The 21,966-nt window shown below is 46.7% G+C and overlaps 2 protein-coding genes and 1 long non-coding RNA gene across 4 annotated transcripts; 2 read left to right on the top strand and 1 right to left on the bottom strand.

Annotated features, from left to right (window-relative positions):
- The first annotated feature begins 105 nt into the window (after window positions 1–105).
- LOC111946848 lies at window positions 106–7,326 on the top strand. Its single transcript, XM_023951788.1, has 5 exons — window positions 106–182; window positions 2,349–2,462; window positions 2,561–2,627; window positions 4,581–4,741; window positions 5,477–7,326. The coding sequence occupies exons 1-5, from the start codon at window positions 114–116 to the stop codon at window positions 6,053–6,055; spliced, it is 990 nt and encodes a 329-aa protein (XP_023807556.1). The 5' UTR covers window positions 106–113; the 3' UTR covers window positions 6,056–7,326.
- Window positions 7,327–7,714: 388 nt separating this feature from the next.
- LOC101161712 (cathepsin D) lies at window positions 7,715–16,157 on the bottom strand. The gene is made up of 9 exons (XM_023951777.1): window positions 15,972–16,157; window positions 14,808–14,964; window positions 14,362–14,485; window positions 14,160–14,278; window positions 12,479–12,678; window positions 10,214–10,336; window positions 9,794–9,938; window positions 9,168–9,266; window positions 7,715–8,138 (listed from the first exon to the last, which is right to left on the bottom strand). Exons 1-9 carry the CDS (start codon window positions 16,031–16,033, stop codon window positions 7,977–7,979), a joined length of 1,191 nt encoding a protein of 396 aa, XP_023807545.1. The 5' UTR covers window positions 16,034–16,157; the 3' UTR covers window positions 7,715–7,976.
- A 120-nt stretch (window positions 16,158–16,277) lies between these two features.
- Window positions 16,278–21,036, top strand: LOC105356220. 2 transcript variants are annotated; one of them, XR_002292319.2, is made up of 3 exons: window positions 16,278–16,404; window positions 16,508–16,633; window positions 19,041–21,036. It is a non-coding gene; the product is annotated as an uncharacterized LOC105356220 (long non-coding RNA). The 2 variants fall into 2 exon arrangements; XR_910437.3 differs by lacking the exon at window positions 19,041–21,036 and adding an exon at window positions 17,806–18,540.
- Window positions 21,037–21,966: the final 930 nt, after the last annotated feature.

Consider the following 21,966-nt stretch of genomic DNA (forward strand, 5'->3'; position numbering starts at 1 on the left):
AGACCAGTTTGCTGTGACACAGGTGACCATCGAGGTGATGAAGGAGCAGGAACCCACCTCGCTTTGAGAAGAGCGTTACGAAGGATTCATCTACAGTAACTGTTCCCGAGAGCATGGTTCTCCGAGACCGGAGCACCAACCGGCCCTTCCGGGTCCGGGCTCAGGATGAGGACTTTGCCGCCGTGAGTTTTTCAGATCCTTGTTCAGAATGCAGGAACGGCAGCGACATTGTTTCATGGTCGCCAAAACTTCCACCAAATCTGCAGCTCACCTCTAACAATCCTTCTTCAAATACACTGACATGAATCTGCAGGTTCTGGAACTGAATCAGAATCTGGTTCCAGCAGCAGGTTTAAGTAGACCAATGAGAGTGAAGCCTAACAGAAAGCCCCGCCCCCCGTGTTAGAAACACCGCTCACACTGACTGGTCTTCACAGATCCATGAAACTGCAGGAAGGACAGAGACGAACGTTTGAGGCCGGAAGATGATTCAAACTCAGTTCACTGAACCCAACCAGAACCGTCGCCTGCAATCTTATTCTCTCACATTTTTGCCTTTAAACATGAAATTCGTCCACTGGTTCATCATGTGTGCTGTAAAACACATGCGATCAACACTGTTGTGATGCTAGAGCTGCTTACAGCTCGTTCTGTTTTTCTGTCAAAGAACTTTAACCCTTGTGTTATCTTAGATGACCCCACCCCACCCTTACACTGACGTGTTCTCCCTACCATGACAAAGGTGGTTAAAGGTGGAAAGATTTCATGTAATCCATGGACACATGGAATCATTGAAGAAAAAAGGTTCAGCGCACTGTTTAGTGGGTCTAGATGACCCAACTCCCAATGTTTAAGTGCCTAGGATAGCACAAGGGTTAAAAATGAAAAAAGTCCAGAGATGATTTCCAGGTAAAGGAGCATTAAGCACGACAAACAAGCCCAGACCAAGTTAGCATTAAGCTAACCGATGACCAAAGAAACGTATCCAAATTTGCTAACAAGTAACGATCGTCGTAACAATTACTAAAGACTATTCTGACAATATGGGGAAACGACAGGACCAAACAAAGGTAGTGGTGACCGAAGACTTCCCTGCCGACATCACCTGATGATGTTCGGTAACGTCAAGAACAGTAATACCAAAGACATGTGAAGTTTTTAACCTGAAACGCGCACAAACATTTTAAAGCAAATACAAAGCAATTCAGGACAGCCGTGTCCAAAGTCCGGCCAATAAGCCTAATGCAGCCGGCATTTGAATTTCCGGGCTCCCTGCATTATATAAATAAAATTCGGCCAACGGCATTTTCTAAAAACTGTGTAGGATATTTGGATTGTGGTTGGTGATGGTTGTAAACCTGTGGCAACACAGTCGTGTGATCTTTCAGTGACTTCTTTAGTTCAGTTCTAACATGTCAACTGTAAATAAAAAGAGTTGACAGTGACGGCCACCACTTCCAGGACAAGTGGAAATCGGCACATTTTTAGTGAAATATGAAACTGCTGTGTCTCACTAATATGTCAACAGACTCTAACTATTTTCAAGAGGCAGACAAGACATGCTAACTACGACACGCTAACCTCGAAATGAACAAAAAGGGACAAATTGGCAGTATTTTAAGTAAAAACGTAGTTAGATGTATCTGCTTTCTATGTTAAAATCTGGCCCTCTTTGCAAAACGTTTGAACGACCCTGGCCTGTTCCAGGAAGCATGGACACACTTGAGATGTTGTAACAGTTAGACATAAACAGATGTCCAGTAAACTTGTTCAGTAGAGATTGACAGAGATAATAGAGCAGAGACACAGACAGTGGTCCTAATAACATATTTTTGGCACAAATAGAATCCTCCTAGCAGGGAAGTGTTTGGGCCCCTGGTAGGAAAAGGGGGTCCCAGAGGAGAGACCAATAGTGTCATGTTTTTGTCTGCCGGCTTTTGTCAGTTTCTTGTTAGTTATTCTGTTTACATAAAATGCACCAGTTCTGAGCCTTCTGGTCCGTTTTTAGCTGCTCTTATTTCCGTAAAGTTCCCAGTAAATTCTCTTTATTTTTCAATGTTCTTTTGACTGTTTTTCTGTTTGCTTTAGTCTCATCTTTCAAAGTCTTTTTCTTCACATTCAGAGACAGTAATTATGTCCACATTTACACTAAAAGTATTTTAAATGTTTAGCACATGTTGGATTTCTCTGCTAGAACGTTGATCAGAGGGCCCACCAGGGGACTTTTGCCTGGGGCCCCCAGAAAATCTAGCATCGGCTCTTTGCCGCACTCCATTAACGTTCGACTCCCAGCATTAAGAGCGAAGCTTGTTTTGGTTCCTGTCTCATCTCCTGTGTTTGGACATCAGGGGCTGAATCCAGATGTGAGGTACGAGGTTCAGTACAGCAGCTACGTCAACGTGACCTCTGACGGCTTTGTGGTCCTGAAGAGAGTGGTGAAGACCGAGTCCTTCGCCCTCCAGGTCACTCACACACACCTTCTGTCTGTCAGTCACATGATGAGCCCATGCTATTGCCCCCCACCCCCTGTTGTAAGCTGTGAACTCTGTGCTGTGTGCAGCTGCGTGCCGTGGACGCGGTGACCGGCGAGTTTGGAACGGCGGCGCTCTCCGTTCAGGTCATTCCCGGTGAGCCCATCAGTGCTCCTTTGCCACCTCCCCTCATTTTTTCACTCCTCCCTGCAGTGAAGAGTTGACTTCTTTCTCTTCATACCTGTCACCAACAGCTGCTTTCAATTTTATTATAATAATAAAAAGAAGCAATTTAATTTATCTTAAAAAAAACTAAGTTCTGCTTTTTCTTTCTAATGCTTTTTTGTCCACATATGAGATAGAAGCAAAGTTTTGCTCATCATCATTTTCTTGACTCTTAGCCTTGCAAAAGTGTTCAACCCCTCGGACATTTTAGCCTTTTCTTGCCTTAATTAATCACTTATGATCAATAAAATGTGTCTTTTTCGCACAAAATTTAATGTCAAAGTGAAAACATATTTCTACAAAGTATCGTCAGCAAAACAAAACGTATAAAGAAATATAATTGTTGACGTAGTTATTAATCCCTCTGACTGCGATGAGTCTGTGTGAATCAGCCTCTATCTGTCTTCTACATCAGCATGTTGCTATTCTGCCTTTGAGAACAGGCAGTAACAGCCCTTTTCAAGTCCAGCCCCCAATTCTCCATGGGATTTAGGTCCGGGCTTTGACTCGGCCCACTCAGGAACATTTACCTGGTTCTTGTTAAACCACTCCTGTCCTGTGTTGCGTTTTCAGAAGCTGTAGATCAGGGGTTCCCAAATCCAGGCCTCGAGGGACAGCCTCCTGCTAGTTTTCTAGAAATCCTGCCTCATCTGCTGCTGATTATCGGGATCAGGTGTGTTTAGCCAATAAGGAGCTTGAGTGGCAGGATGGTTGGAAAACATGTAGGACATCGGCCCTCGAGGCCTGGATTTGTGCAACCCCTGCTTTAGAATATTGTCTGGATGGAAAAAGAAATCTTCTCTCACACTGTGGTTCTCTAGCCATTCTGCCCTCTATCTTTCAAGTGGAACCTGATGCTGAGAAACATTTCCACAGCATGATGCTGCCACCACCATGCTTCACAGTGGGGTGGGTGTGTCTTCTCTGACGGCCTAAAAGTTTTAACTTTGGTCTGATCAGACCAGAGAACCTTCTTCATCATGGAGTCTCCCACACGTCTTTTGGTGAACTTTACTTGAGCTCGAACATGAATTTTCCTCACCTGTGCCTTTCTCGTTACCATTCTACCATCTCACGGCTACATCTTGTAACTCGTCCAAAGTGGTCGTAGGAGTCTTGGTAGCTTCTCTCATAAGTCTCCTACTTTCGTGGACACTCAGTCTAACGAGGACGGCCTAATCTAGCCAGTACCATATTCCTTTCATTTCTTGAAGACATTTTCTTCACTGAAATCCAGGGAATGTTTGATGCCTTAGAAATTCTTTTGCATCCATCCTCTGCACTGTACAACCCTTTCTGTGAGTAGCCTTGGAGTGTTCCTCTGTTTTCATGGTGTAATGATGGCCTGAAACACCAGTGTTAGCCAGACTCTGGACCCTTTTTCATACCTCAATCCCACCCACACCACTCAGGTAAACAGTCCAAGCGCTCCAGCTTCCTCCTACTGGGTGTTTGTGGGAGGGATTTTGTGAGCTGTGACAGACTGGCGATCTGTCCAGGGTGAACCTGCCTTCTCGCCACGGCAGCTAGGACAGGCTCCGGCAACCCCGTGACCCCGGCATGGCTAAGGAAATGGATAGATGTTTTCACTTTGACATTAAATATTAATTTCCATCCATTTTTGAGTGAAAAAAAGAAGAATTTTTTATTACCATTAGTGATTCATGAAGGCCAGAAAACGGTAGAACAGTGAAGGGAGTGAATAGATTTTACACAAAAAACACACTCGCATGCAGACGCACAAACATAAATAGTAGTAGGACTTCAGACAGAGGAACCTGAAAGCCGCCTGAAACGACGCTCATCTGTTTAGCTTTTGTACCTGAAAACCTCAGCATGAAGCCATCAGGTCACTTTCAGTGACTCACCTGTTCCCCCCCGCAGCTGTAGCCATCCCCTCCCCCGCAAACACTGGCTATCGCCCAGGCGACATGGCGCTGCTGGGCCTCGTCATGGCGGCTCTGCTCGTCCTTTCCCTCATCGTGATTGGCTTCCTGGTTTCCCGCTTGTGGAAGGGAAAGTCCAGTTTGGGAAACTTGTGTCAGGTCAGTGTTGGTCGAATGTTCACACTGGGAATGGAAAACTCTCATCTTCACTCTCTGAATGTGCATGAATGTAAGTTCTTGATTACATTTAATAACTTATAACTCGGTATTGTTTTCCAGCTGTAGTTCGCCTCGTATGGCCCCGCCCATTTCTACATATTTACAGCTTTTGTCACTGTTTCCATTTCTTTTAATTGTCTTAGTTTTCAAAATAAAAGCAGATCTGATACTTTTAAGGGCTTGCCTTACTTATGAATACTTATTAAAGTATTTATGACTCAGCTTGTAGTTGTAACTTTGATTACAACATTAGTTACAATTACAAGCTACACATCTAAAAAAAAAAAGAATTGAAAAAAAAGCATGATCAACCATCTGACGAGCATCCCTGTGTTCTGGTTCACGGGTTATTTTTGGTCTTTTAGTCGTGAACAGGATTGTTAAAGTTGAACATCTTCATCGGTGTCTGTAGCTGGTCTGGATCCACGGCTGCACTGATTCTTCTAACTGCTGCTGCTCGTTTCTGCAGCAGCTTTAGTAACGAATGTAGAAACTCCTCAACATGAGGCGATTCCAACATCCCAGCTGTTGATGGAGACGATGTGACTCTGTTTAAAGTTAAATCTGGTCCTGATGCTGGAGGAGAATGAGGGGCTCAAGGTGTCCCCCCCACCTCCTCCTCCAGAGAACCTCAGGTAGAAAGTCAAAGGTCTGATTCCCCTTTCCTGACTGCAGTGCCTGCAGGGCGAGGAGCCCCGGGCCGGACGCCGAGACTCCCTGCAGTACACCAATGACGGCTTCCAGAACGAGTCCGACCGCGGGGGGGTCCGCCGCTGGAACGCCACTCCCAGGCGCAGCACCTTTCCCCAGCCCCGGGGCCGGGTCCTACCCCTGGAGAGGCGGGGCCACTGCGCCTCCTGCGGCATCTACAGCAACCACGTCCCCAAGGGGAGCCCCGTGATGAGGCCCAGCAGGAGGGGCCGAGGAGACGGGGACGAGCTCGGCGTGAGGTCCATCCTGTCCCAGCAGCCGCGCCGGGAGGGGGGGAAGAGCGTGTGGTTCAAGCAGAGCGACGACTCCTCCGACATCGAGGTGGAGATCATCCCGGACGCTGTGGGCCGGGTGGAGGAGGAGACTGAGGAGGAGCTGGAGGTGGAGATGGAGGACGTGGTCAGAGACCCTGCCGCACCCATGAGGCCCCCCGAGGACGTGCCCGACAGTGAGCGCGTGCAGACCAGTGAGGAGCAGAACCCCACAGAACCTGCAGAACCGGGCTCAGACAGGGGGGAGGTGGGGCAGCAGGAGGAGCGCTGATGGCGGGGGTCAGAGGTCAGACTGAACAAACAGCCTAGGAGCACCTGTGAGGGCGAGGGGGATGGACAGCCTTTTTTTTACTTTCACATCCCACCCCCCTGACGCTGCAGCACCTATGGAGACCAAAGTTCTGCGGTTCTCACAGGTTCTTCACGTTCCATTCAGACAGACTAAACGTGTGCCCCGCCCCCCAGCGCAGCAGACACAAACCACGCTGAAGCGGAGCGGCTCTTCAGAAAACATCAACATGGTCACAGGTCTGAGTAACCCCCTCCTGTAGGGGGGGGTGTCTCCCATTGTCCCGGCGCTTCCCGGTGGGAATCTATTACTCTGGAGTTCTGAACATTAAGAGCACGCCTGATGTTTCAGCAGAAACTGTCGGGTTTTCCATGCAGGTGGGACACAGACCAGGTACGGCGGCTGCAGGGTTAAAGCCACGGCAACGTTGACCTGAAGGCCGGAGTTTGTTCACGGTGACCCCCGGTGAGGTTGGGAAAACGTTCTCACAGATCCTCATGCGAATATTAACCTTGATCCCCCAAGAACGGCCCTTCAAGTTGTACTACAGTAAAAGTATCATTCTAGTAGAAGTACAAAAGTGAATAATTTCCTTCACAGTTTTTCATCTTTTTGGCGTCAATAAAGTTTTCACCATCATGTTGGATAGTCAGGGATGCGTTGGCTGACATCCGTTTCTTAACCGAACCTACAACTTCCTTTAGTAAATACTGAAAAATATATATATTTCTATTTATCTCAAAATTTTGTCCCATTTTTGCGTCCTACATAAGTGTTAGATCAATGTTCAATATAAAAATCAGCGTTTTCGTCAGACGTTTCAAAAGGGTCTAGCCTGTTGAGGCTTGTTGTAGATGCGCTGATGCGTCCATAGTGGTTCCATAGTTGATGGTCAAGTTAATGGTTCCATTTCTGGACAGAATTCCCTAAAATCGGTTTGTTTTCATTAACGTGCCTCTACTATGGTGCAAAAATGTTACACATCTGGACAGTCACAGTCCATTGTAACCATTGTGTCCATTGTAAAGTGTGCCGCAGTAAAACTACTTTCTATGCACAAAGTTACTGAAGTAAAAGTATCTCAGTTCTTTAAGCTTTACCCAAGAGCTCCACACAGAGCTCCATTAACTCCGAGACATCTTTGTACTAAACCCTTCAAATTCTGATCATGTTGGTGAAAAGTATAACAAGCTGTCCTGTTTAGTTTTGTAAAGTGACTGAAAATGTTGAATAAAGTTTTCTGGTGGTGGGATTTTTGTTGCCGTCACATAACTAGAGGCCAAACAGCTGAGCTTGACGGAAGGCAGAGAAAGGAGCCAAAACAGAGAATCAAGGAAAAAAAAAAGATTCAGATTCAAGATCAACCAAAAATGTTCTTCCCAATGCAAAGCCGTCATGGCTGATTGATCATTGGGTGCTCGAGACTGGGGGGGTTGGGGTGGAAGACATGCCTGACCTGCATGTGCTGGTGGGGTCTGTGGGCGATGGTCACTCGAGTAAACTAAGGAAATCGTTTGCCACATTCAAGCAATTTATGACGTTTGAAAGCTAAATTTAACAGCAAATCTTTCGGTGTAGATCACGACAGGCGGGAGGTCATTCTGAGAACACGAGGAAAGGAAAGAAGCCGAGTTGAGTCGAGTCACCTCCTCAGACTTTTATTAAACTCAAATCCATCAGCGTCAGAAATGAAGAGCAGTCCCCCAAAAGATCACAATAAAACTCCCTGATTCCAAAAAAGAATTAAAACAAAGATCACTTTCACAAGAGAAGCTCTGATCATTTGATCCTGGAGTCACCCCCCCCCTGTCTGTGTTCGTCAGCGGCCTGATCAGTGCATTCAGCTCTACGCTCTACACCCCACAGCAGCAGAATCACGTGCAGATTCCAGCGCCGCACACCTTTACTTGGATTTAGCGAAGCCCACCCGGTTGCTGTCGCGGTCGAACACGGTGTAGTACTGTCCGATGAACACGTCTCCCAGAATCCAGAGCGGGCCTGCGGGGGCCGGGATGTCCAGCCCCATGAAGCCACTCAGGCAGATGGTTTTCCCCGCCTGACTCTCCTGGAGAAAAAAAAACAACAGATGAAGAGGAGTGACGGAGGAGCGAAAGAAGGCCTGAGCCTACAGTGAAAGCAGCGGCTGGGTTTGGTGTAGTGACCCCTCCCACAGCAGCTATGGCCTTACGGGTGGAAAACAAAGATTTGATCACAGATTTCTGTAGATCTGGAGAGCTGTGGGGTTCTGTACAGGAGACACGGCACAGAGGAGATTGATTGACGAGGTCTCCAGCCAATCAGGACATAAAACAGGGTGCACTGTTTAAAAAAGGCAGCATAATCGCTCTAACAGAAGATGAACGTAGAAAGGAAGACCGCCTTCTGTTCTACTCGACGGGGATTTTTAGAGCGTTCAGATCGGGGACAGAATGCAGAAGGTTGGACTAAAATATGTTCTTTGTGGGTCTCGATCGCCTGGCCAGACTGAAAAAAACAAAATCAGCAGATGGGAGGTCGTAGTGAACACTTAAAGGGTAAAGAAGGGTGACGTAGGGGAGACTTTGATCAAATCCTGCAGGCTGTGCAAAGAGCCCCTGAGTGCTGTTCACACAATAAGTTATAAATAAGGAAATTAGATAAACAGAGGGTCGTTTGTGAGGTCATCCTACTGGCACTTGACATATTACATGGACGCCCCACGCCTTCTGCATGTGCACGTGGTCAGTAAGGGGTCAGAACTCACCAACCACTAGAGTAAGGTGTAGGACACTGTACAACATCATCACCCGTACGTCTTCCATTAGCCTTACAAATACTTCAATATACATTTACTAAACACACCACTGTACGTTGCACTTTCATGGCGCCCCTTGAAGTGGCCGTACGAGCCTCAACAGAACTTCAAGACACACCTGCGCTCCTCTTAAGGTGCGGCTGCTCCTTTCTATGACCCTCCATGGAGCCGGACCACCCAAACACCTGCAGCACCCGTACGGGTCCTCCCCCATACAGGTGCATGCGACTAAGGCTTACGTCGGTGGCGCTGCAGGTGCCTGGTTACACGTGACCCCCTGCTAGGCCCAAGCACACTTACCTTCAGGACGTACTGGTCACCAGTCAGTGTGTAGCTTTGACCACCGATGTTGAAGGTGATGGCGGGCAGAGACGGGATCTTGTCACAGTTTATCATGTACTGAAAGAGTCAAACCCAAAGTTAACTCCAGATCTAATGAACATGACCAAAAATACTCATAAAGACTATCAACTCAAGTTCCCACGTTCTGCTCTGCTCTTTCAAGTCCCACCCAGATTATCTTGGGTTCTATTTTGCAGTGGATGCATCAGAATAGAGCAGAGCAGGGAGCTTGTGGCCCGCTGATCAGTGCTACGAGCTTTTTTCAATGACGTTTTTTTTGTCTGCTCATGATTCACAATTTAAATAAAAGGGACACCGTTTTTTTCAGAGTATTTTTCATACTCGTGCCGTATACTCCGGTGCAACTTATACTCTGTAAAATACAGTTCACAGCAAAACAATTTTAAGCTGAATTTTCTTCATGCATGTCCTCCACCGTGAGAAAACTGCTATGACAACATGTCAGAAACACCAAATAACCAACTTTCATCAGAGTTGGTCTTAAAGAATGTCTACAGACCAAAGATCCAGGATGTGGACTGCTGATGGTGCCACTACAAGGATGGAGTCACAGATCCGCTTACCTCTCCCTGGATGAGTGGGATGGCTCCAATGGCCTTCTGCAGAGCTTTGACCTCTGCCGACGGGCCGGTGAGCAGGGACGTCCCCGTGTCCACAATGGCCTCGCAGCCCCCCTTACACAGACTGAGCTGGCTGCCCACCGCCATCCTGCCCCACAGACACACAGCATCACCATGTTTGTACTCTAGTACCTAGGAAGGGTTCGTGGTGGCTTTTGAATAGTGTACAGTACAGTCTGCTCAGCAGTACAGTGCCATCTGTGCCGGTTTCCACCGTTGTGAATAAGTGTGAATTTAAAAGTTGCTGAGATGCAGTAATTGGGCTGTCAGTCAAAAAAACAAACAAGAAACCCTAGAACGTGTGCAGCATCTCTGGTGTGTTCATGTTTGCTGTGTTTCTGCTGACTGATGTGAAGCCCCCACCCGTCCATGTGGATCTGCCAGTAGGCCTGCCGGCTGATGTTGACGTAGTGGAAGTCGCCGCTGTAGTATTTGGGGTCTGTTCCTCCCAGCAGCAGCTCCCCGCCGGGCTCCGTGTCCGGGTTCCTGAAGCGACAAACCACAGCTTTATTTCATCAGCCCTGAGCCCTGCAGCCAGATTGTCACCAAGATACGGGTTCAGAGGCAGAGCGGTCATCAGCCACCATGTCTCCATCAAGTGCGTGGGAGGACTGAGCAGCTGAACCCACTGATACCCCTCACCAGCATGTCCAGCACCGGCAGGGGGAGTGGTCTCCAGACTGGAGAAGTGCCACCCAATGGGCTCAGAGAGGCAGGACCATCTCCAGAAGGAGGCCAACCGATCAACATGGACACCTGAGAACCCCTACATGTACCTTGATGTCCCACTACCAAGGGCAGCCACACGGTAAGTTTACCCCAAAAGCAAACAACTTCCTCCTGGATTCAGCCCCCTTCTGGATATGTAAGGGGTAACGGCCAGTGAGATGTGGATTTTCCGATTTGAATGGACTTTGTGGAAGAGACCGGGACGGTTGCTTCCACAAAGTCCATTCATTTCTGACGGTCGTGAAGCCCGCCTCGACCTCGCGCTGCTGCAGCTGCAGTCTGACAACCAACCAGCAGAGGGAAGTGGTATTTATGCTAAACGCCACGGAAAGCGATCCAAAGCATGACTTTGGAGGGAACGTTAACCTCTTACCGCTCGTCAAACCACTCGGTCCTCCGGACCTGTCCAAGGTTCTGGTTGTGAACACCATGAAGGACTTTGAGAAGTGTTTGATCACAGACGTCTGAACCAACATGCAGTAATAAATCAAAGAGTCAAATAACTTCTAGAAATATGGATTCATCAATGGATTCATCGCTTTTTCTCCAAAGTCTGAAGTGACCATGATTTTCAGCAAAGTTCTGACCTGCAGACATCTTGACCTCAACTTTCAGCGCCGCTGATATCAGCTGAAGAAGGATACGGACCTCTATCTAATGTCTGCAGAAATTACAGCGAAGAGAACTATGAACTCTGTTTAAAACCAGAAGAACGGCTGTTAATCAGCAGAGGAAGGAATACCAACCTTGGTCATTCGACAGAATATGGACCCTTTTTTATTTCACTTCACAGCATTACCTTATTATAAAAATAAATAAATAAATAATTTTTAATCTTTCTTTCTCTTTCGGCTTTTCCCATCAGGGGTCGCCACAGCGAATCATCCTTTTCCACCTCACTCTATCATGGACATCTTCTACCCTAACATTAGCCAACTTCATGTCCTCTGTTAAGACATCCATATATCTCCTCTTTGGCCGTCCTCTTGCCCTCCTGCCAGGCAGCTCCATCTCCAACATCCTTCTACCAATATATCCACTATCCCTCCTCTGAACATGTCCAAACCATCTCAGTCTGGCTTCTCTGACTTTGTCGCTAACACAGGCAACATGAGCCGTCCCTCTGATGTACTCGTTCCTTATCCTGTCTAACCTGGTCACTCCTAAGGAGAACCTCAACATCTTCATCTCCGCTACCTCCATCTCAGCCTCTTGTCTCTGTCTCACTGCTACCGTCTCTAACCCATAGAGCAGAGCTGGTCTCACCACTGTCTTGTACACCTTTCCTTTGAGTCTTGCTGACACTCTTCTGTCACAATAAATAATTTTTAATCAATTATTGAAAATGGTTACATTGATTGATTTCTAATGATATAACTTCACTTGCTCCAAAAATTGAAAAATCAATTCAGGATTTTTCCTAATGTAACATAATTTTGCACATAATTTTACTTTTAATACTTGATCAAATTTTGCTAAGAGAATTTTTGAAACAGTGTTACGTCTATTTTACTGATATAGTATTATTTTTATTAATCATATACATGATTAATGGCACTTCCTAGCAAATCTCATGTGCTTTCTGGTCCACAACAGCTTCCATGACCTATTCCTCTTACTTACTCCTCCCTGCTGCAGTCCCCGACCTTCATGTTCCTCTTAACTCAGGTGTTCCAGTACGTTTCCAGTCCTTTCAGACCTCAGCCAATCACAGCAGAGCAAACCAACAAGCCGCATTCTGCACAAGACGCTCAGTCTGCTTGATCAGTGCCTGAAGCTCCTCTGTCAGGACACTCCCACATAATCTAACTGACAGAAACAGCCAGGGGGGTGTCTCCCAGAGTCCCTACACCGACACGGTCCAAGGAAATCCGACCAGGAGAGTCTGAACTCACTCACCTGTTCAGGTAGAAGGAGAAGACGTTGCTGTCCACCTTCTTCTGCTGCATGATGTTGTCAAACACTGGAACCACCCCGTCCACAGAGATGCGGGGGTACGCCATACCGAGGATCCCATCAAACTTGGCAGCGATGAAGGCGACCCCGGGCTGCTTGATCGCCTCCCCAAACACCTGGTTCTCCACAGAGATGTCCCCGATCTGCCAGAGGAGAGGGGGGGTCTGTCAGGTTCGTCTGCATGGTCACCGTCACTCACTCAGACGGAGGTTAGCCATCCGCCCCCCCAGATGAACTTAAGTCTGACTGAACTAAAGTAACACCTGAGATGTCACCAGTGACACGCGTGTGTTTGGGATAGCCCCATCTAAGGGGCTATCCTTAAAATCTCTGCCAATTTTAACTAAAAAGCATAACGATTAGGGGTGTGTATTAGCAAGAGTCTGTAATACCATACCTATCCTGATATTGTATCGGAACACATTTTCCTATTTATTTATTTTTAAGTATGACTTTGAAAAGACTCCACTGTAATAAAATGGTAAAATTCCATTTAATAATGGTAATAATGTTAAGCACTGCAACTGTATTTCATATAGAATTTGTTTTTACCCAAACAAATTCACAGTGCTTTTATTTTGGTAACTTAAAATACAGAAAGGGAACAGTCAACATTGTCTGATTACCACAACTAAATATTTTTCAGTATAAAAAATAGAATGAATGAGCCTTAACCAATAATGTTCTAAAAGTATGATTGAGGAAATAAAGTGCAGTTTCTTTTCAGTATTGCTTAATGTAGCTTCTCCAGTATTTTTTAACAGTTCAGGAGTCTGAATGCTGTTTCAAAAATAAAGGAAAAAAACACTAATTCTTTCCAGACACAATACAGTGATGATGATGAGGCAGCATGACAGGATGAAGGAGACGCTTTAATGCTTTGTTTCCATGACGGTCTGCTCTGCAGCTGCAGCCAAGTGCAAAACACAACAGCAGAAGACGGACAAAAAATGAAGGAAAGCGAGCAGCTGCTAACGGAGGGGAATACCCTTAATACTGGAAGTGAGGCAAAAACTTGACCCTGCTAAACATTGTTGTGACTTTTACTGTAGTAATACAACTTTTAAAAAATGCTTTTGTATTTATACTGTATGCATGTATTTATACTGTCCACAAAAAGAAAACAGTGATAACTTTACAAAAATCCTAAAGGATTGTTTTTCTATTGCGTCACTTCAGGGATTCAGGACGTTCCCTTTCTGGTAAAAGCCGTGTCTCCGCTTTTGTTGTTGTGATTCAGTTTTTGGTCATTTGTGCCGTGATTTGCTGTTGTGTTCAGTTTGTGTTCATGTGTACTGAGATTTGTTGTTGTAGTCTCTTATATGTAAGCGTGTGTTGCACCTCTCCACCACCGTACGGTTCCGCCTTGCCCACGCATGCGTTAAAGTGTCCTTGGGCAAGGCACGGAACCCCACAGGTTGGCGCCGGTGTTTGGCAGCAGAGCTGCCATCAGTGTGTGTGAAGGTGTGTATGTGTGTCTGAATGTGTGTGTGTGAATGTGTGAAGGGGACTGTGAATCGCTTCGGGCCTTCAAGGAAAGCAGAGAAGTGCTATACAAGTATACGGCCTTGGCCGTTTCCACGCTGTGCGTGGTGGGAGGGGTCACGGCCCCGCCCACACTCACCGTGCAGGTGTCCTGGCTCAGGTAACCAGACAAACTGCCGGATCCGTACTGGATGGAGAAGGACGTGCCGTTCTTCACGTAGGTGCTGGACTTGGCGGAGTTGTACTTGTGGTGCAGCACTGAAAGGCAGGGGGGGGGGGGGGGGGGGGTAGGGGTGAGACACTGACGGCCATGTCAGACGGAGAGGGAGGGGGGCACTCACGGCAGGCGATGTCCAGCAGGGAGCAGTGGACGGAGGGCACCCACAGGTTGGAGGAGCCGGTGTCAAACACCACGGTGAAGGGCTGGGGGGGCGTGCCCAGAGCGATCTCACCATAATACTGAGCCTGGAGAGGAAGAGGGAGCAGTCAGCTGATCTCCAGTCACTGCACACAACTGCTGAGTCAACTATGAAGACACGGGTCAAACAACTGCAGAGTCATGGTGACGAGGCAGGAAGTGACTGTCACACACACGTTTCCTGTCGCGGAAGAAGAAAGCGCTGCAGGTTTGGAGTCATTCTGACCACAGAGCTTCTCCTTCTTAGCAGAAGTTAAACTGATTCAATCTGAAGGTTTGTGATTCACAGCCAGCTTGACTGACAGACTTCCTGCATGTTGATGCTTGATGAGGATCACAGAGCAGGAGGTGACCCCCCCCCCCGCTTACGTCCAGGTAGTTCTTCAGGGTCTCTGGTGTGGGTCCGTTGCTGGACGGGAAGCCCAGGTTGTATTTGAGGGAGTGTTTGTCGGCCAGGAGCTCGTGGGCTTCCCTGCCAGAGTCGGTCAGCTCACGCCTGATGGAACGGAACTTCTTCAGTGGAATTCTGCGGGAAGAGAATCAGGATGAGAACCTGCAGCCTGGATCCTGGACTTGCAGCTTCACAGCACATTGACGTTTTGTGTCCCCACCAGGCTGGAGACACAAAACGCCTCCATGTTTCCATGAATGCCGGTGATGCAGACCGGACTGCAGCGATCCAGCTCCTCTCTAGTGGGACCAGGACTTCTCTGATCCCTCCTTCTCTTGAACACGCTTTGAATAAGCTCGTATCCATCGTGGATAATCCGGAGCCTCCTGTACCTGAGGGTCAGCCTTTTCCTACTGTCACACCAACCGCTACAGGAGATCATTCCTACCTCACTCCATCAGACTCTATAAACCATCATCCCTTTGCAATAGATAAACTGATCTGACGTCTGTTTTTCTACATCTGTTGTTTGTTTTTTCTGATTGTCACGCATTGTGTGTTTGTTTGACGCTGCAACAACCCAATTTCCCAAGCTGGGATCAATAAAGTATCTTTATCTCTGCAGTGGTTCTGATGGTAGAAAAGGTCTGCAGACGTTCACCTTCACCCCCTAGAAGAAATGCACCATTCTGACCACAGCTAACCTCATCACGACTTTCTAAATACTCAAAGTTTGTGGACCCTGTGGGACCAGAACCAGGCTGAAACCTGAAAAGAGCCGCCCTCAGCCTGAGGGGGGTGGGTGGGTCGGCCTCTCAGGTGGGACAAGGTGAGTCGCTTCGGAACAAACCGACACGAACCTTTGACGTGACGTTAAGTTTTCTGAAGAAACGTTTTCTGGACGGAAATATCGGTGATCAGATGGACCTATGAGGGAACAACAGGCTGGAGCTTACGACACTGTTGTCACCCTCTGTTTACAACATGGCGCATGCGCACTAGTCCACCGAAACCGGCCCTAACCGTCACACGACACGGGTCCGAACCCCTGGAAGATCCGGTTCGGTCCGATCCGAGCTTGGTAAAAAACAGCGGTTAACATCGAAGGCTAACGCAGCTAGCTTAAACTTCGCGTGTCTCACCGGATCAGCGCCTCCCCGCTCAGCGCCAACGCAGCAATCACGCACAGCACCGCGGCCCTCATGATGCTGCTCCGCGTACACCCGCAAAACTGGAGCTGAAGCGCGTGACTCCGCAATCTGCCGCTTTATCAGCTGACTGCGATTCCGTCACCGTCACGTGCCTACGTGAGCTGCGCCGGCGTGACGTCACTAACGGTCCCTGCTGCCCGGTCAAAAAAACAGCTTGTTTTTCGACGGTGTGGGGGTAAACAACCCCCACCCCCCACCGAGTGAACCGCATAATTTTCCAATCTAGTTTGTTCGCTTTAAGCTGTGTGTGTGGTGGTGGTGGTGGTGGGGGTGGGGGGTATTTTGTTGCTCCGCTCAGACAGGAAGCCCATCAGCTGCTGCTTCCGGTTTTGATGTTTATCCAGGTGTACTCGGTCAGAAACAGGTAATCACTACGATCTGTGGGACGTCACGTGATTCTTGACTGTTTATCACTTTTTTTAAAACTTTTTACTGCCCACCAACCTCACTGCTTTAACCTTTCAAAGATCGTGGCCCCGCCCCCTCAGAGAGGATCAGAGGAGACCCAGACATGAAAGGAAATGTACCGAGAGCCGCCTTAAAGCCAAAACAGGTGAAACTGTTCCTAAAAGAAGCTTTCAGAGCTTCAGCAGGTGAGCCAAGGGTCGGGGGTTCGATCCTCGCTACCCCAGTCAACCGTCGTGTCCTTGGGCAAGACACTTCATGGTCAGATACCCCCGTCAATCTGCCCCAGGGAGGGCAGCTGTGGGGACATCAGTAGAGTGAATGAATGATGGACACATTGTAATCAGTTTGATTGTCTGGAGAAGCGCAGATAAATCCAAACTTTAATTATTATTATTATTAGGTCTGTGTGGGACAGTCAAGACACCCCCACACACTGCAGCCCCTTCTGCAAATCTTTCTGAAACACAAAAGTGGATCTGAAGCAGCTTTTTAAGCAGCTCAGGATAAAACACCAGGATTTTCATCTGAGTTTCTGTGTCACTAGACCTGCAACAGTTCAGCTTAAAAACATTCGACTTCTCACTATTTTTATTTTTATTTCTCCTTTATTTTATTTTAAAAAGTTCAGAGGAAGGTTTATTTCGGCTGAAGCGGTCACAGTCAGACAAAGTGCTTTACATGGCCTCACAAGTGGATTAAATAAAAGAAAACCCTCAGGTGAAAAGCATAACCCTGGTATTACTAGCACCAAAGCTGGTTACGTATCCAAAGATCTTGTGGACTATATGATACTAAAAGGACTTAACTCAAAGCTGTACACAATGAATGAGCCTTCACCTGCTTTTTATGAAGTCACATCTGTGCCTCTACACTGACAACGAAAGTCAGTTTTGAAATACTTTGGAAATACTTTTGTTTGCATTTTAGGAAATCTGGATTTTTTTGCTCTTATTGTCGTGGCACAAAAATGACTCATGTTGCTGTTGTTATACTAGAAGCGGCCAGCAGGTGGCAGCCTCCTCTCTGAATTTTTTTGTGTTAACTTTTGTCATATGAAAAGAATTTATCTTTTTTTTCTTCTTTTTTTTCCCTTTTAAAACACTCTTAATGAAAGAGAGAAAAACTGAAAATAATGACAAATAAAAGATGTAGCTCTGGATAGACTCTAAACCACAGCCGACAATTGAGCGGTCAGGTCGTTTTTAGATTGGAAGAATTATTATTATCTATCCATGTTCAAATAAGACCAACTTATCCGACACTTTGGAGTTAAAGTCACTGGTGATGACAGATCTTTGGTTCAAAGTTAAGTTCTGAACGGGCTCAAATGAAAGAACCTGTCTTTGATCATTGACAGAACCACTGCAGCCCAGAGGAAAACCAACCAAACTCCAAAACCCTTTGGACCCAAGACCATTTCAGCCATCCTTCAGCTGCCAGTTTCAGACGGAAAAGTGTTCCTTCCTGTTATCACATTTACAGAACCGAACCTCCACGACGTGACACTCAAACTTTGGCACATTGGTGTGAATTTTAAAGCAGAAGTGAAAACAACAAGAGCAGCCGGTTCTCAGGGAGGAATCTGATGAATCAGGTGGAACAGAGACCTCAGAGGACGCCGGAGCATGACTCAGCAAGACGCTGACGTTCACATGACAGCACACACAAAGTGAAACTCCTGCAGAAGAGGAACCAGCGGATCCACATGTTCTTCATGAACGTGGTTGTTTGTGGGTCACTCAGAGGTCCCGGCGGCGTCTCCCCCTCCCACATTCAGCTCTGAGACCACCTCAGTGGAGGAGCAGAACCGGGTCTCCTGGCTGCAGCCAGGGGGAACATCTGAGAGTCCAGATTCGTGAGATCAATGAAAATGTCGTGTTTCAACCACAGACGATGATTCATGAGGACCAGAGTTTGGCCTCCAGTGTTTGACCTGGGGAACGTTCAGCCACCATCAGTAACCTTGTGGTTCTGATTGAAGCTGAGGTCAACCCAGAGACCCACAGCGGCCTCCCAGAGCCCTGCTGAGCCGACGCGGAGAGGAAACCAGAGCCCAAGAGGAACGGGCTCGTGAAGATCATCGCTTCTCTGTAATGAAGGTCACTGGGCGGGGGGGGGGGGGGGGGGGGGGGGGGGGGCATTTATCACTGCCTCAAAGACCCGGCAGGGGAACAAATGTCAACTTATGTGGAGGATGTCACTTTCACTCATCTCCTGCACAGTTTAGTATTTTATTCCACCTCGTCATCCCAAAGCTCAGAGTTTAGGGTTGGGGGGGGGGGTGGGGGGTGCATTGCATATGGACCCTCTTAATGACGGAATGCAGCTGGACGTCCATGATGTGAAAGGTCACTGTTTTGAAACAAAATGTCTCGTTTCAAAAAGGAAACTTTCTCAGTCACCTATGATATTTTTTCCCTGTGTGGAATGCTGTCGTTTTGCCTTTAAAATGAACAAAGTTTAAGGAAAAAGAAAGGAAACTTTCTGAGTTGCAAATAAGAAATAAGCGTGTTTGCAAAAATCCCATCTGTGTTTTTTAAATCTCTGTCTTTTAAAATACAAGTTTGCATCTGCGATGCGTCTGTTTTTCAGACGTGTTCTCTTCAGTCTCACTTTCTCCCAATGATCTTCACTTTTACCGTCCACTACTCTGAGGTCAAAGGTTACAAATGTGCCGCCAAACCAGCCAATCAGAGACAAGAGAACTCAAGGTTGGTTTCATTTCCAACTTAAGGCGTTGTTTTTTTAATTTTGTAAATGTTTGCATTTTAGGGAATTTTTATTTCAAAGCTGTGAGTTTTGTTCTGAGTTTAGTGGAAAAATACGACTTCATGACAGCTCTCTGCTCTAACTGGTTCTGTCAGCCAGTCGGGTTCCTGGACTGCAAACGAGTCCGGGACGGCAGGAAGACTGTGGCCCAAATGAGGCCGGAGGACAGCGACCTCTACAACTGAAGAGATCAGAAACGAACTAAGCAGATCGGATCCCCTGACCTGGACCACCTCTGATCACTGAACGGAGCGAATCCCAGCAGACAAAACAACCGAAATCCTGCGGCTCAGACAGACAAAGTCACGACAAACACTTTTTTAACCACCTGCAACTTCTAATATTCAAACATGGGGAAACGAATTTCAAAACATTTAGATGTAAGAAGATCACTGATCTGTAGTAGAAATATTCAAAGAACAACTCCTGTAATCCATGAAAGCTGTTTTGTCCTTGATTCTCTGTCTTTTTGGTTTTCCTGTTTTCAGCACTCAGGGCGTCTAAAGGAGGTCAAAGTGTTGAACCGTGTGGAGACCTGGTGACTTGATCTGCTTCGTCCTGTGCAGATCTCTACAGCTGCCCTCAATATTTATATACGTCTCATTTTAAAGTCATGGTGAAACACGAAAAACGTGTAAATAAACCAACATCTTTGCAGAGTTTACCTCCTAAGCCGCTCTGGTTAGTGAGCGGCGCCTCATGGCGGCGAGTCCGGCCTGTGCGGGCCGTGACCTGTGAGCCGCCTCCAGTGCACTATTTCTGTTCCCTCTGCATGAACTTTTAAAGAGCCCCTCTTTACTGATGCCCAGCAGGCAGTGTGGGAATCAGCTGAAGATGTCTTCATGCTGGAGCAAAGGCCACAACCCCCCAGGTTGTTTAACCCCCCTGTTTAACAGGAAACCAGGAAAATCCTCTCAAAGGTGCAGCTGGACGCAAGAGGAACAGAAACTGCTGCAGATGAAACAGATCCCAAGACTTCTGTGACTCCAGAAACAGGAGTCAACCTGAAATGAGAGCAATGACAGGAAGCATGACAGGAAGCAGAGTGACCCCAATATCTGCCGTCGGTGCAGATCCGCCACTCATCACGGTTTCTGAGAGGCTCAGAACTGGGAGCAGGGGGACTGCCAGCAGAGCTCGCTGAAGGTGCTGTGACCTGCCAAAGAAAGCTGCAGCTTCTCCTTTAACGCGACCTAAAAAAAGCTAAAATAACTCAAACCCCACAAAGCTGTTGTGGGTGAAGCCAACTCCCCTGTGGGATGAGCAACATTTTAGTTTGTCTTTTATGAGAACATACAGCAGTTTTGATCATCCGTCCTGTTCACAGACACGTATAAATAATCACTTCTTGATGAAGGTCGGCATGTTCCAGCCTCAAACATCACGAGAATCAGAACTACTAGAAGCTGCCAGATGAATCCAACTTTGTTTCTAATCTTAGCCTGGTTTCTATTTTAGGTTTGAATGCTTCGTTGTAGAGAAAGGTGCATCCTCCTCTCTTCTTGTAACCCAAATTATAACATCATGAAGTTAACAGTTACACCCTAATGAAACAGAATCACTTCCAATCATAGAGCACTGATCACAATCCGACTCATTTCCTCATTTCCTGTTGTGCATGTCAAGAAAAGCCGTTTTATTCTTTATTCTTTATTATTTATCGTTTTGTATTCAGAATATTTAACTTAATTTTTGACTTCCTATCGACTATTGTCTTAGATTCTGATCAAACTGTCATAAGCACAGCCTGGTCCTTGTTCTAACCCATGGTATAGAGATCAGCCAGCTGAGTGTCCTTCCTCTTAACCCCATCATTTCTGATCACTCTATGATTACCTTCCAGTTTACACTGGAACATCCTTCTGCCCCAGTGAATAAGAAACAGCCTTGAAGAACCTTAACTGACCGTTCTATGTCTGAGTTTAAACTCACAGTTCAGCCAGTACTTAGTGATATTCTGAGAAAATACTCTGAGTCCAGCTCCCATAGTATCAGTCCTAGTATAAATGACCACTTTGTTAATGATGCCTTACAAGCCCTCAGGAGTACACTCCATGTTGTTGCCCCCCTGAAACCTAAGCTTGTTAGGCAAAACCGAGACCGTGGTTTAACGCTCATACACGTTCTCTTAAAAAAGTAACCCGTAAGTTGGAAAGAGAATGGCGCCGCTTCGGTTCAGAGCAGTCTCTGAATACCTGTCATGTCTCGTCATTTGTGTTTTGTGTCCTAAGTTGTGCACTTTTGGTCTATGTCTGTCACCTGTGTTGTCTCCTGTCGCACTTCCTGTTTTATTTTGAAACACTAACTCTCATCTCGCTTCAGGCCTGTTTCTTCCTGCCCTTCTGTTCCCCTACAGGGGGGTATTCCAGAAAGCAGGTTATGCTAGTTACCACGGTAAGTTTGAGTCTAAGGAAGTTGATAACCTCAGCTTTCGGTTCCAGAAATGGAGGTATGTTTCAGGGTATGCCATAGTAACTCATGCTCTGAACATAACCTGGTTTGGAGCAGGTTTAGTTGAAGGTTAGTTTGTTTTCAGAGAGGTGAAACAGCATGGCGTGTCCATTTGAATATGATTTAGTGAATGAAGAAGCTCAGATAATACTTTTTCCACAGTGAGAGGGTGATAAGACCACATATGGATGTTGGAAAGGTAAACTTTTTTACTTTGATCTAACTTAATTATTTGCTTAAGTTAAGATAAATCAATTCTTTTTAGTTAAGTCAGCTTTAAAATAACACGTAATTATCA

This window comes from Oryzias latipes, chromosome 3, assembly GCF_002234675.1.
Source record: "Oryzias latipes chromosome 3, ASM223467v1".
Taxonomy (NCBI): domain Eukaryota; kingdom Metazoa; phylum Chordata; class Actinopteri; order Beloniformes; family Adrianichthyidae; genus Oryzias; species Oryzias latipes.